The sequence below is a fragment of the Scleropages formosus genome, chromosome 19 (assembly GCF_900964775.1).
Source record: "Scleropages formosus chromosome 19, fSclFor1.1, whole genome shotgun sequence".
Taxonomy (NCBI): Eukaryota; Metazoa; Chordata; class Actinopteri; order Osteoglossiformes; family Osteoglossidae; genus Scleropages; species Scleropages formosus.
The window spans coordinates 11,646,053-11,660,005 of NC_041824.1; the positions used below are offsets into that span (position 1 = coordinate 11,646,053).

General features: G+C 42.5%; 1 protein-coding gene across 1 annotated transcript; it reads left to right on the forward strand.

The window, feature by feature from the left end:
* The first annotated feature begins 1,621 nt into the window (after nt 1-1,621).
* Nucleotides 1,622-11,802, forward strand: sirt5 (sirtuin 5). Its single transcript, XM_018760148.2, has 9 exons — nt 1,622-1,714; nt 2,831-2,957; nt 3,376-3,509; nt 6,491-6,716; nt 7,091-7,178; nt 7,276-7,329; nt 7,677-7,800; nt 8,889-9,004; nt 10,098-11,802. The coding sequence occupies exons 2-9, from the start codon at nt 2,849-2,851 to the stop codon at nt 10,168-10,170; spliced, it is 924 nt and encodes a 307-aa protein (XP_018615664.1). The 5' UTR covers nt 1,622-1,714; nt 2,831-2,848; the 3' UTR covers nt 10,171-11,802.
* The last annotated feature ends 2,151 nt before the right edge of the window (nt 11,803-13,953 follow it).

The following is a 13,953-nucleotide window of genomic DNA, read 5'->3' on the forward strand; positions in this document are numbered from 1 at the left end:
AATGGTTTCAGATGACGTGTGTGTGTCTGTGAAGCAGAATGTGTAATTAAGCAGAGATAAAATCGAAAAATCCTGGAGACTATAGCAACAAAAGCCTCTTAGTGTCAACAGACCTGTGAGGCTCACTGCTGAAGGCAAAGACACAGTTTGGTTGTCTAACAGAAAGAATGTGCATTTGGGAGGATAACAGTTTAAAAAGGAAACATTACGGCTCTCATAACAGACTACAAGTGATGTAGCAAATATGACACAGAATTAACAAATTTCTACTTCCTTATATTTAATTTCTCAACTAGATTTTCGTTATGCAAAGAATTCCCTCAGACAGAAACCACTCACTCACTTAATTGCTTATCCTGGTCAGGGGTCACTGTGGTCCAGAGCCTATTCTGGAACCAATGGATGTGGGGTACACCTTGGCTAGAACACCAGCCCATCACAAGGTAGCCAAACACATATTCTATTATTACTGTTTTATTATTACATGAAATGTATTCGAATATTTATTTACCAGATGCTTTTCTCCAAGGCACCTTACAATTATTTAACTATTTATACAGCTGGGTAACTGTGCTGGAGAAATTTATAGTAAGTACCTTGCTCAAGAGTACTACAACTGGAAGGGAGATTTAAACCTACAACCTTTGGATGCAAAGGGAGCAGCTGTAACTACAACGCTACCAGCTACTCCCCTCTTAAAGATTTGATTCAGTGTAATATTGACACTAAAAGACTCATTTTATATTTTTTTTAAAAAAAGGGAATGACATTGTTAAAGAAATTTTAGAAAAGCACTTGACATGCATACATGTTGACTTGCTCCTATAGAGAGGGGAGGAGCAATGCAATAGCAACCCCTTATAATCCCTTTCAATCCCCTTAGCGGTTGGACACCTATTTGACATTTTTCCCACAATTCCAAAGCATTCCAGCTATTTACGATGAACATTGCTTCCCTCTTGAACTCGACACTTCTCAGTAAGGTAACGGCCCGCGTTACTGGTGTTTAGGCTGGAAGATGTGTTTGGGGTAAATAGTTGCATTATGGGGAAAAATGTGAAACGTTGGTGTGCAACCACTGGGGACATGTCTGGGGGAAATGATGGGGTGATTGTATTTGGGAAATGCCAAGTAGACTTAAAAGAAAAAAAAAAAAAACAAACAAACAAACAAACAAACAAGCAAGCAAGCTAGAAGTGTAGGCTCTAAAGAAAGTGGGGCTCTTGCTTGGGTGTATTATTTTTCTGGTGTTTAGGTTCAAATAAGTCCTTTGTAATAAATGCTGCATCATTTTTCTTCTCTAGTCTCACGGCACTGCGCGCTATAATATAAATGCAGAAACAAGTAAATGTTTTTCAAATATTACATTGTTTTTCACGGTCTAAGCGCGATTAAGTCGCATATTGAGCGAGACGTGGCGTTCCTCATAGTTTTAAGTCAGAACACGTGTAGGCGCTCACGTTTTCATTTTGCATCGCAGGAACGTTTACTACTGTTAGGGGCGCTCTCCTCATAACGCACACTTTCTTCCACGCAGTTCTCTCTTGCTTTTCGTGAGCAGTCGTTGTTTTTCCCAGTTGCACGTGCTGAACGGCTACCTCTTATTGGTCGAATCTGGCAAACTACTGACTGTGACCAATCTGAGTTTGCTAAGCAAAGGGGAAGGACCGAGTTTACGGCAGCGCGACTCAACGTCAGACAGAGGTGTTCTGAGGTAAGTGGAGAAGTGTGAGGTAGTTATATAATAATAAAATGACATGGTACTATGTGCAATGCTGGGTAGCTCGGTTGCTTGCGAATGTTACGACACAGCTGCCCATAGCGTTGGCAGGTTTCTTGCGCGGCAGAGCACTCACTCGGACTCTGTCTTTGTTTGGTTAGAACTACTAGTCTTAGACGCTGCGCTGTGAGCTGGTCTGGTGAGAGAGAGACACCGCCTGGTCGCGCGCGGCGCGCAGAGTCGCAGCTGACGACGTGTGGATGCGCGGCGCGGGCAGCGCGAGACGGATGGTGTCCTTTTTTCGTTGTAAAATGAGTTGCTCGCAGTCGCGCCATGCCATCATCAGCATCACTTCACTCTTGTCTTTTACTTAGTAGCAGCAGCAGCGGGAATGTGACGCCGACAGTCTGCAGCACGTAGAGTTTGTTCACCCCGCTCACGTCACTGCTTGCACAGTTGCAGTCGATTTAAAAGTAGTAATCATCATGCACTTGACTTGTACTGTTGTAGTGCTCCGCAAATGTGCCGCTGACGGAGTAATAACTTTGTGCAACTTGAGAAATATTGCAGTTACTTCCTTTTTAGAGGATTTCTCAAACACCTTCCTTCCTGAGCTCACGAGTCACGCGTCATAATTTCTAGTGAATTAGGTGACACCAGAAATCAGGCTCTAGTTGTCAGCACACTCACTGATCCCCTCGTCCACACGAACCGCGGGGTTACGGGAATACAGACATTTAAAAAAAAAAAAAAAAAATTAAATACGCCCGCAGCCTTTAGTTGACAGTAAGAGACCCAGACTCAGACTGTGTCGCGGTGTGTGTTGCTGCCTTGACTCCACTCACAATGACAATGTTTAGGCTATAGCACAGGTATTATGTGTCAAGGCATGTCAGACTTAACTAGCTAGCTTGTATTGATTGTGAATTAAGTGGTAAAGATGGTAAAATTCTGCAAAACAGATTCTGGGTTCTTACATGTGTTTGTAATTTGAGGGACTTTTTTTGTTGTTGTGTATACTGGCGTTGGGCACGCTGTGCATCTGGGGGGACTGGGGTCTGAGTTTGAAGTTTTTTAACATTGATTTCTTCCTTTTTCTTTCTTTTTTAGAGCTATAAAATAACCATAATGATTCTTCGACAGCTCGTATCGCGGAGGCTAGCTGCTCCGTTGTGTGGAGGAGCGAGGGAGACGCAGAGAAGAGGCACGCTTGTGGAGATGGCCCGGCCCAGTTCAGGTGAGGTACTGGTGTTGTAACTTCTCCTGCTCAACCTGGAAATATTGCCAAAAAGGTCACTGCTCCTAACCCACAGGGTAACTGGGCTACGCAAGTACTAGATGTTTACATATCCGTTTTGCCAATGTTTTTCTCCAAATTGGTGTACAGATCTGGTTAAGCAAAAGATTATTTAACAACACGCAACGAGCTTCAGATACAGATACCGTTATGGAAACGGTTTGTCTAATAGTGCCATCATGCTGGCGCACATGTGATTCGTTTTCTGTAGCGTTCACATTTTAAGTTAAAGTCCGTAAGCAAGTGTCCTCATTTGAAAATTCATACATGTGCTACTGAACATGGAGCTCTGAGCATCAACCACCCAATAGCAAACGGTCTTCTGCCTCACGGAGTCTATTCTGTTTTATTCTTTTAGATCTGGCGGAATTTCGACAGGTCTTCTCCAATGCCAAACACATAGCAATAATCACTGGGGCTGGGGTGAGTGCAGAGAGTGGGGTCCCCACTTTCCGAGGACCCGGGGGCTACTGGAGGAAGTGGCAAGCCCAGGTGAGGCTCACACTTGCACATTACAAGCTCTTCTTACTCGTCGGTTATTTCATTCATCAACTTCACTTATGCTCGAAATGAAGCTTCTGGGGTCAGTCTGTGGGATTTTTAGAACTATTGTGAATCTCCTGTGAAGGTCTTACCAAAAGTAATCATCTACTAATTGTACATTTCAGTGAAGGTATGAAAAAGAAATTACATCAGTGAAATCTATGCATCTTTGTTTGCCTTGCTCCCATTGCAATAGCTGAGCTCCAACCACGTGCTAAGAGTAACTCGTGACCTCTTCCATTTACCAATCTCTGCTGCCACTTTTGATTGTCACACATTGGTTCTCTCTGAACTTGTCTTTTTTTCTTTGTTGCTCCCTTTAGAGGCAATTGTTGTGTGACCTCTACAGGTCTGAGCAACAATTTCTGTCTTTAAAGTGCTTTGCCCATTGTCCGACACTACTGGCACCAATACAGGCCTCTCCATATACATGTTAAAAGTCTTGTGTAAATGAGGCTTTCTTGTTTCAAAAGAAATTTGGGTCATGCAACATGTGATTGCATGACCCAACTCATTCTTACCTTTAGATCACAAGCAGATATCTTAACTTTCTGTTGTAGAGTTCCTTGATACAACTTGGAACTCATTGGACCCTCAATGATTCCAAGCCTTCCAGGCCCTGAGGCAACAAATTAGCCCCACATCCTTGTACTCTGTCCAGCATCCTCAGTCCTCATTCTCCTTGACCTGTGTGCAGTATTTGATACTGTCAACTACTGTATTCTATTCTCCTCTCTTGGACATCTTGGCATCCAAGAAACTGCACCAAAAGGGTTCGAGTCCTATCTCTCATATAGACCCTACCAAGTGGTCTGGGTGCCCCACCAATCATCTCTTCAGTCTCTCTCAATTGGCATCCCACAGGGCTTGATATTGAGCCTCTTAGTCTTAGTCTATACCTCTTCCCTCGGCCCAGTCATTGCCTCCTACAGATTCTCCTACTGCTGCTATGCCGAGGATACCCAGCCTTTCCTTTCTTTTTCGCCTAGAGCTACAGACATTTTCTCGCGCATCACCACCTGCCTCTTGGACGTTTCTTTCTGGATGTCTCCATCACCTACGCGGTGCGTTAATCTCTTGAGATGCTGAGCAGCGGCAGCGATCTGCATCTCCCAGTCTGTCATACAGAGATGTGCATTAGGTGTATTAAATGCATTTTTGACTTACGATGGGTTTCACCGAACGTAATACCATCGTAAGTCATGGACCACCTGTATATACCTCCCAGCTGGCCCGACTTAATGTCAGGAACTCCGTCAAACCAGGCAACTCGCTCCTTTTGCCTGCCTCTTTTTGGCTAAGAGCCTGGGAGTAATGATTGACTCAAGTATCTCTTTCTCAACACATTGAAGCCACAACCCGGACCTGCATAACATCCATGGATTCACCCCTATTTTACCACAGGCTGTACACAACTTCTTGTCCAGGCCATGGTGATATCCCACCTGGATTACTGCAGTTCTCTTCTGTCAGGCCTTTTGGCCTCTGCCATCAGACCTCTCCAACTGATTCAGGATGCTGCTGCACGAATCGTTTGACCTGCCACAGCGTTCCCATGTATCTCCCCCTTGTCTCTTGGCATTGCTTTCCTATAGCTTTCCGGGTCAAATTCAAGACTCTTGTTACGGCCAAGAAAACCTTCAGTGACTCTGCTCCCCAGTATCTACAAGACCTCATCACTCACTGCACCCCTACCAGACTGCTACGTTCTTTCACCTCTGAACACTTGGTGGTCCCACGTATGAACGGTTCAAAATGAAAAGCACAAAAGTTTTCAGTTCTGGCTCCAATGTGGTGGAATGACCTCCTCTGTCACTCAGAATTGCTGAATCTCTCTACATTTAAGAAGGGTCTCAAAACTTGCTCTCAGACTCACTTCTCCCCCGATCTCTTTATCGCATGGTAAATGTTTACATTAATAATTTTGTGATTAGAAATTGTTGAACTAGGATAAACTTTTATGCAGCTACTTGTGATACATACTGGCTCATGCTGTATGGTGGAATGTGACAAATTAACTGTACTTTAGAATCAGGTTCATATCCAAGTCTCTTCCTCTGTTAGTGTAATGCACTCATTGCATTTTTCACTGATTTGTTCAGTGTTTTTCTTGTGGTAGACTTATGAACACAGATCTTGGCTGGTGCAAGAGAAGTTTGCAGATCCTTAGCTGTCATCCTAGGGTTTTTTGTCACTTGTTGGTGGATTGTAAGGCATTTCTTTACCGTGATATTTATAGAACCACCACTGTTTGGGAGAGTAGCAATGGTGCTCAATTTCTGTTTGAAAACCATTTGCCTCACTGAGGACTGATGATGGAGGGCATGTCTGTTTAGAAATACTTTTTATAGACCTTTCCAGTCTTATGAGCTTAAACTTGTCTTCTGAAGTCTCTCTTCTGAATGGGACATATTGCACTTGAACAAAATTTGTTGTACTTTTTTAATATGGTGGCAGGACAGGAAAACCTGACTCGTTGATTGGAATACTTGACTCCAATTAACAGTTTTCAAAATGTCATTATTCTAGAGCTTCACATACTTTTCCATCAATTACCATTATTGAACAAATGCTTTAAACAATCAAGGTATGGCGATGTCAAATAGTCTTGTTTAAAGACAGAACATCAGCTAGGTGAAGGGCAGAGCACATTTTAGGAGCTGTTCATGCAGAAATCTAAAATTCAGACTTGTTACAACAAGGTAATCACTAATTCTCAGTAAACACTACCTTTGGTTTGTGGACATGTTTCTGGAGAGTGCAAATCCTGTTTGTCTCATCCTTCTTTAAATTCCTTGTTTCAAGATTATTTGATCTGTCAGATGTCAGTGACTTCCTAAACACATGATTTTCTTTGGCTGGCTTGGGATTGTTGGCTGCAGTGAGGTTGTATGTTATGAATGTTCTCACTACCCTTTCCATTCCACCAGGATTTGGCCACTCCTGAAGCATTTGCACGCAACCCGTCCCGCGTGTGGGAGTTTTACCACTACCGGCGGGAGGTGATGCTCACCAAAAACCCAAACCCAGCGCACCTGGCCATTGCCGAGTGTGAGGCTCGTCTTAGCAGGCAGGGCCGCTCAGTGGTGGTCATCACACAGAACATCGATGAGCTACACCGTAGGGCTGGTTCCCAACATGTGCTGGAGATCCATGGTGAGGACATGTGTTGAAATGGGCTGTAGTAGTCTGGGTGTGTCTTCTCTCTGACTCTGCTTCTGTCTCTGCTGTGTATTTTTGAACAGACCACAGCCTTAAAGGTGTTTTATTTCCCACAAATCTAATATGAAAATGCCCAGCATTTAATTTAAATTGTAGAATGAAAGTTAACTTCAAAAATGGTGTGATGTTTTATCTGCATTTCAGGGTAAAATTTGTGGTCATAAGAAAAGCAGGCCTGCAACAAAATAGTTAGAAAAGAGTAAAGTATTCATTACAGACCTGATTATCCGGTCTGTGACGTGTAGATAATTCTCAGAGAGGAGACTATGTGAAGGTTTGGTTACCTTTTGTTTCAATTGTGACTGCAGGAAGTCTCTTCAAAACAAGGTGTATGAATTGTGGACATGTGACTGCCAACTACAAAAGCCCAATATGTGCAGCCTTGGAAGGGAAAGGGTATGGAACCTTACTGCTTACACTGCACTACATTTTGAACCCTTTTTTAAACATATTTGGAGAATTATCATTTATTCTCAGCACTTTAACTTCCCAGTGCCCCAGACCCAAACACAAATGATGCCAATATTCCCATGGAGAAGCTCCCCAGGTGAGATTCCTGTTGAATGTTTTTCCCATGTGACTTTTTAGAAAAAAAACAGCTCAGGACTAATTTTGCTTTCAAATTAAATAGTCCTTGGGCTTGCACTCTATTATTCTACCAGTAGAGGGAACTGGAATAACACCTGAATCACTCAGTTTAACTGTTTTTTACTTTCTGTAGAGCTTAATATTTTTTTCAATATGCAGTATGTGTTATGCATTGATTCATGGTCAGGTTTTTTGCACACTGTATATCATTGTGATTTCTTTATAGTGTTTTATGTTCTGTGTTTGGGGGGGGGGGATGAGGAGAGCAATGAATTTGATTTACTGGGTGTGTATGGGACTTCCCAGGTGTGAGCAGGGCATGTGCCATGGACTACTTCGCCCCAACGTGGTCTGGTTTGGTGAGACCCTGGACTCCGATATCCTAACCCAGGTAGAAAAGGAACTGGAAATCTGTGACCTTTGTTTAGTGGTAAGTGAATTTGCGTAAAGCCTGTCGTTGTCCTCCATAGAAAAGGCCGTTTCCATGGCTTGCAGGAGAAACAAGGCGGCTGTCCTCAGATGGCCTGTAAGCACTCCTCCCACACCCCTGACTTTGACCCCTCTCCCTGCTTGGATAGGGGCCTAAATTTCATAGCTCTTCCTCACTGTTTTGTGTGAGTGCCATGCAAGCACTTGCCTGTCCTGTTGAAACAGCTGCACATGTTCATATATTCAGAGGGTGTATGGCAGGATTAATAAGTCACGTGTTTATCGGGAAGCTGAGTAACCTGGAATTTTGAATGCAGTGACCTTTCTGTGAGGCGATTTAAGGTCTTAATTTAACTTGGTGCTGTATTTTGTTCCTATAGGTATGTACTGAACATGGTCCCCAGGCTTTTGTATTTAAAGTATCTATATTAATCATGTTTGCCACACTTTTATTTCTTCCAGTAACATTTTTATTCCCTTATGTTTTTACATTAGCCAGTCAGAATTTTATGCATTAATTTTTTTCTGTTAATTTTATTTTTTTTGCATTGTAAGCAATATCTTTGACATTAGTTCATCAGCATTGTTACATGTCTTTTTTTTTTTTCTCACAAACTGTTAAATCTCAAATGCTAACTCTGACATACTAATTTAGCTGTAATTATTTTCCTAAAAATTCACAGGCTGTTGATTACAGGGTCAAAATCATACAGTAGCTTTGACTGATTTGTCTTAAGACCCTTTTCATTATTTCATTTTCACTTGTCAGTGAAATTAACCTCTATTTATTTTGTAGTGTAAAGTTTATAAATGAATACTAGCACATTTAACCATTTGTTAAAAATATACAGTCTAGTAAATGGAGACCTTTGTTTATAATTGAACCGTGAAATAATCATAATTTCAGCAGCAAGAAGTAAAACTATGTCCATGCTTCATCGCAGAGAAGGTTTGCTGATTAACACAAAAACTGAGACATAAGAGACAGTGAGCAGCATGGAGTTCCCAAGTCAGGCTGGAACCTCTGCCTCTGGTACGAGGCTATAACAAGGACTATCAGAGCCTGAAACCACACTCTGTGCCCCACAGGTTGGCACCTCCTCTGTTGTGTACCCTGCAGCCATGTTCGCACCACAGGTAGCTGCCAGAGGGGTTCCTGTTGCTGAGTTCAACACGGAGACCACGCCTGCCACCATGCGCTTCATGTGAGTTACCTGCAAGGGGGAGGCAAAGTGATAGAAAGCAGCCAGTGCCAGGAGATGCTGACCAAGTAGCTCCGTGTTCATCAATATTATTCCAGCAGCATTTGAACATGTTTACAAAATAAGTGAGAGGACTGAACCAGGGAATTGACAGTTGTTACGTTTGCATGATGAGGTGTTACTTAAATGTGATACTGTCAGTAAATTCTAAGAATGGCTGCTGTATAGTGCTGCTGTGCCACATGCGCTGATGGCTTGCAACCGCAGCCGTGCCACATGGCACCCAGTCTTGGAGCTCATTGGTTGTGAAATTTTAAGGACCATGGTTTAATAAACTTAAGACCTTGATCAAGTCTTTAAAGACAGTCTTGCTTTAAAAAGGCAAGATTCAAGCACAATGTAACATGAGTGATCTGCTTGACGGAAGACTGGTATGAAGTGGTATAATGTGGGTATTCAGAGTCTATGCAGATGATGTGAAAGATTACCCCCCCATCCTGCTGTAATACCCTTGGGCAAGGTTCTCACCTTGAATTGCACAGTGACAAGCTGTTGAACTCATGCGGTCACCAGTGAGTGGTCACAGTGGCTGCCTGCCCTACCTCCTTTGCATTTCTTGGCTTGGAGTAGGAGTAGCTCTGGTTTTTCATTAAGTGTTTGGGCACCACCCCCCATGAAGCCCAGGTGCATGTCAGTCCTGTCTGTAGGTGCTTAGTGTCCCGTCCTAGTGCAATTTGGCTTTTGCCACGAATTGCAGTAATGTGCCATGGTGAGACTGCTGCCTCTTACTGCAGCAGTTTTCACTGTTCTGTGTTTTCCACACACCAGCCAGAGTTATTTATCCTTTCTCCTGTATTTTAAGTGGCTTTCTCATTGGTGTGGAACAAATGTAAAGAAAAGGACATTAAGCACACAGTGGCCAGTGCTGTTGCTCAGGGGCTGTAGTGTGTGCCTGTTTCCCCTTTAACTTCACTGCTGTGTCACTGATGTAATCACACTTGGTAATTCAGATGTACAGTGGCAACTAAGTAGAAAAGCTGGGGGGGGGAGTGTTGCTGTTGTGGCATTATTTCTTTTCCCCATGTTTGGGTTGCAGGTTCCACTTCCAAGGACCCTGTGGGACCACCCTGCCCCCTGCTCTGGAGCGTCATGAAACAGAAGCTATCTGATACCCCATCTCTCACCATGGGATCTGGGGTCTTGGAGGTCCTGATACTCTGACACCGGCACCAGTTCTGTCACTCCCAAAAAGTAGTTCCAGTCACATGTCAAACTCATGACGCACTCTATTAAATCCCCCAATTCACTGTTTTTTACAGAGGGAGTTTAGATTGCTGTATCATACCTGTTTTTCATTTCTCACTGTAGTGAGGGAGTGTGTGCGTGCCTTATATGTGTATTGTTAGTGTTTTTCGGGTGCGGTAGAGGATGCAGTTTCAAGAGTTTCATTTTAAGCACTTCATAACAAGTTAAGCAGTTAGGTTGGGTTAACTGGCTGTACTTACCATTGGTGTGATGTGTGCCTGTCGTAGATGGACTTTAATCTCAGATCTCATTGAAGAATTAATCCTCAGTCATCTGGAGCACTAAGAACTCAATTACAATTTTTTTGTTAAATTTACACTGTATGGATCCATAGTGAAGTATAATTTTGAACTTGAAGTATGGGGGAAAGTTAGCTTGCATGTTTTACTTAACTCATGGTAAAGCATTTAAATGTCTCCAGATGTGGGCTTCATGCATCTTTGCTTAACAGAGAATAATGCTACGGATGCTGGCAGACAAGGGAAAGTGAAGGCTGCTCTTCGCCTGAGGAACTGGGAGGCTGAGATGACCTTGGGGTTTAGGGAACGGAAATGGAGCAGCTGTACAGTGGAGTGATGGCCCATCCGAAATGCAAAAACCCAGCCAGAAGCACTTCTGCTTTGATTTGACTGGGTAGATCATGCCAGTGTGTGGTCACACATCTCTGCCATTTCACTGCTCCGTTATACACTGCAACTCTTGTAGCACAACCTGGCTGAGCATCAACTTGCTGACCTGTCTCTTTGTTTCAAGGTGTATACTGCTGAATGTTGTCTTTGGTAACATTTCACACTTTACATGTGTGGTGTCATTTCTTTCTCATTTATCCTGATGTAGATTTTTTTAAGAGGAACAAATGAACTGGGAAAAAAATGGAAGTTTAACTATGACTCCATTTCACTGTGTTACAATAATGAGCTGTAAAATCTGCCTATAAATAATTCTGACAGCGTGCCTCTATTTTCAACTGGTTCCCTACTGACTTCTACAGGGTTTAGGGGCTGACATAACAATTTTGACAAAAGGCCCCCGGCCGCAATGCTGATCATTTGAGAGCTGTGACATTTTCCGATGCAGACTGTCTGACATTGTGATTGCTGTCTTCAAGTAAAGGAGATACAAATGCAGGGCAGTCATGCATCAAAATGCATGTATTATGCTCCCACCAGTCTGATTTCAAGATCAGCTATTTTTGTTTACTCACAGCACTGAAATCTGTAGTCATGTGAATGTGAATACAACTGTCAGATTGGTTCTTCTCCCCATAATTTTTTTTTTAGTCCTGGGGGAAACGGACGGATCCAACACAAATGGTACTTTTCCTCATGTGTTGCACTGCTTTAGCACTAGATTTTCACTGAGACCAGGAAGTGTCCTTGTTTTGATGAACAATAGCTTCAAAGATATATGGCTATATATATTTTTTTGATACCACACACTCAACATTCAGACCCCTCCATCATCCACCAAGCTGACAATACTTTTTTAAAAAAAAACAAAAAGTAACCTGGACCATCGATAGCGACTTAGCTATGCCTCGCTGAACCAGGAGTGATGTGTGACAGACAAGTCTGGATGGCATGTGCCCCATCATTCTGGAATGAAGGTCCTGAACTGGTGCCATCATGCACTGGTGTACTCCCAGCGCAAGGACAGCTGCCAAGGGTTGCAGTGGTTACCCACAGTGCTCTTCTTCTTGCGTCCAGATGAGCACGATGGGTCACTGTCGACACAGGTAAAACAGACAAATGTTGCCTCTGGACTCCCATCAGCCTTTCTCTGTCCATGGAAGATGAATAGTTCTCTGCAAACAGCTCAAGTTTTTTGCTGGAAGACCAGAGGTTCTAAGAAAGGTTGGACCTCTGACAAACAGAATAGAGCAGCAGAAAGTAAGTGCTGCTGGACACCACCTGTGGTCATGGCATCTTAACTTCTTCATCCTCTTAAGTGAAACCTAATCCTCGTCTCAGTTTGTATTGAAGTTGTAAATCTCCTGGTTTCTGTTAGCCCAGGAGCCTTTAAAGAACACCAGGGTCTGCTTCTGTTGTGGGAGACTATATGCGTGCTCTAAGATTTGCAAATTTGTCATTGAAATATAATGTTTTCATTGTTTTCTAGGATGGATGTTTTAATGTATTGAAATGCTGGGTCTGCTGGGCAATTGAATCCAACTTCTACTGAAACAAACGTACCTGTAAAACAGCAGGGTTAGGTATAACTTATAATTGTTCTTATACTGGTAGTATAGAACTTTTTCCTCCAACTCTTTTTATTTTGAATTAGATTAAAATAAAAATCTAAGTGGGTTTTATGTTTAGTTAAGGATTCATTGCTAACAATGCTGCTGAGAGGTCTTATTGTGCATCGTTTTTAACCTCTTAGAAGCGTTAAGTAGATTAGTCCAAGCTTGACTGTGCTGTTGAGATGAGGGTTAAATAATACTGTGTCCTCCTCTTGTACATTCCAAGGCGTAATCCCAAGACTAAAACCAACAAGAGATAAATAGATTCTCTTGAAATGGCTGTGTCAACAACTCATTTATATGAGAGCTTTGATGACTTAACCGCGGAGCTCGAGAGCAGGCGTAGGCAAATGAAAAGAGAACTTGAACCTGGCATCTGCGATCTGATATTTATAACTGGATTTTGCAGAAGGTTTTTGAAATGGTTTTTCATGCAGATGGCTTTTATTCTTCCACCACCAGATAAGAACTGACCCACTCTGGTAAGGAGGGGCACCCAATAGTAAAGCTCCTTATGACTCATGATTAAGAAGAGCACTTTGTTTTTTTAAAAAGAGAAGTTTTAAAGCACAGTGTAAAGAGGAAAGCTCAGTGTAATGTAAAATATTTTGACGTAAGGCCTTCTTATTTAAGAAAAAAAAAAAAACTTCAATACTTGACAAACCTGATTGGTGAGGAGACTGGCACAGATGAATGAGATTTTATGTACAGTGGATTTATGAAATAAACCCTTTGCTCAACCTTGGTCTGTTTGCACGCTCAGGTGGTGTCACATCCAGGAGCATATTGCATGGAATTTAAAATCATTTCTCAAATTACTCTGGTCCAAAAATATCCAGAGTCCATTTCCTGTTTATTAAGCTCTAATTTCACACCAATTTGCATTTCTGCCCTCCGTCAGACTGCTGCCAAGGAGCCCAATGAAAACAGAGAGAGGGAATGATAGACTGGTCAGTGACCAATGCTTTTGCAGTATTTCTTTAGCGGTATGAACTCTGCGTTGGACAGAACCTCTGACTGTAGTTCTGGGTGTCCACATTCCAGCAGATAATGGTCTTAATGCATGGAGCTCCTGAATAAGCAGCCCTCTTGTTCTTTTGTCTGCCATCATAAATGAATCATCACTTTAACAGTCAAATCTCACTCCTATCTGAAGACTACATAATATCAACATGATGATTTAGGTGTATTTATTGTTAGTACTGGTGCTAGAGTTTTTATGTGTGTTATGTGTTTAGTTTCTTTTATGTTCATTAAAGCTCTCACCGATCTGCACAAGCTGATGTTAATGGAAGAGGCAGAGGTCAACCAGTAGGGGGCACCCTTTCCACTGCATTGAGTCACACACATCCCCCAGAATTCTGTGCTACTGGCACTGCCAAAAAAAGTCTGATGAGACGTTACG

Coding starts and splice junctions, on each gene's coding strand:
- sirt5 (XM_018760148.2), top strand. CDS start 2,849: ATGATTCTTCGACAGCTCGTATCGCGGAGGCTAGCTGCTCCGTTGTGT. Junction 7,179..7,275: donor GCAGCCTTGGAAGGGAAAGG/GTATGGAACCTT, acceptor TTAACTTCCCAG/TGCCCCAGACCCAAACACAA. Junction 7,801..8,888: donor TCTGTGACCTTTGTTTAGTG/GTAAGTGAATTT, acceptor TGTGCCCCACAG/GTTGGCACCTCCTCTGTTGT.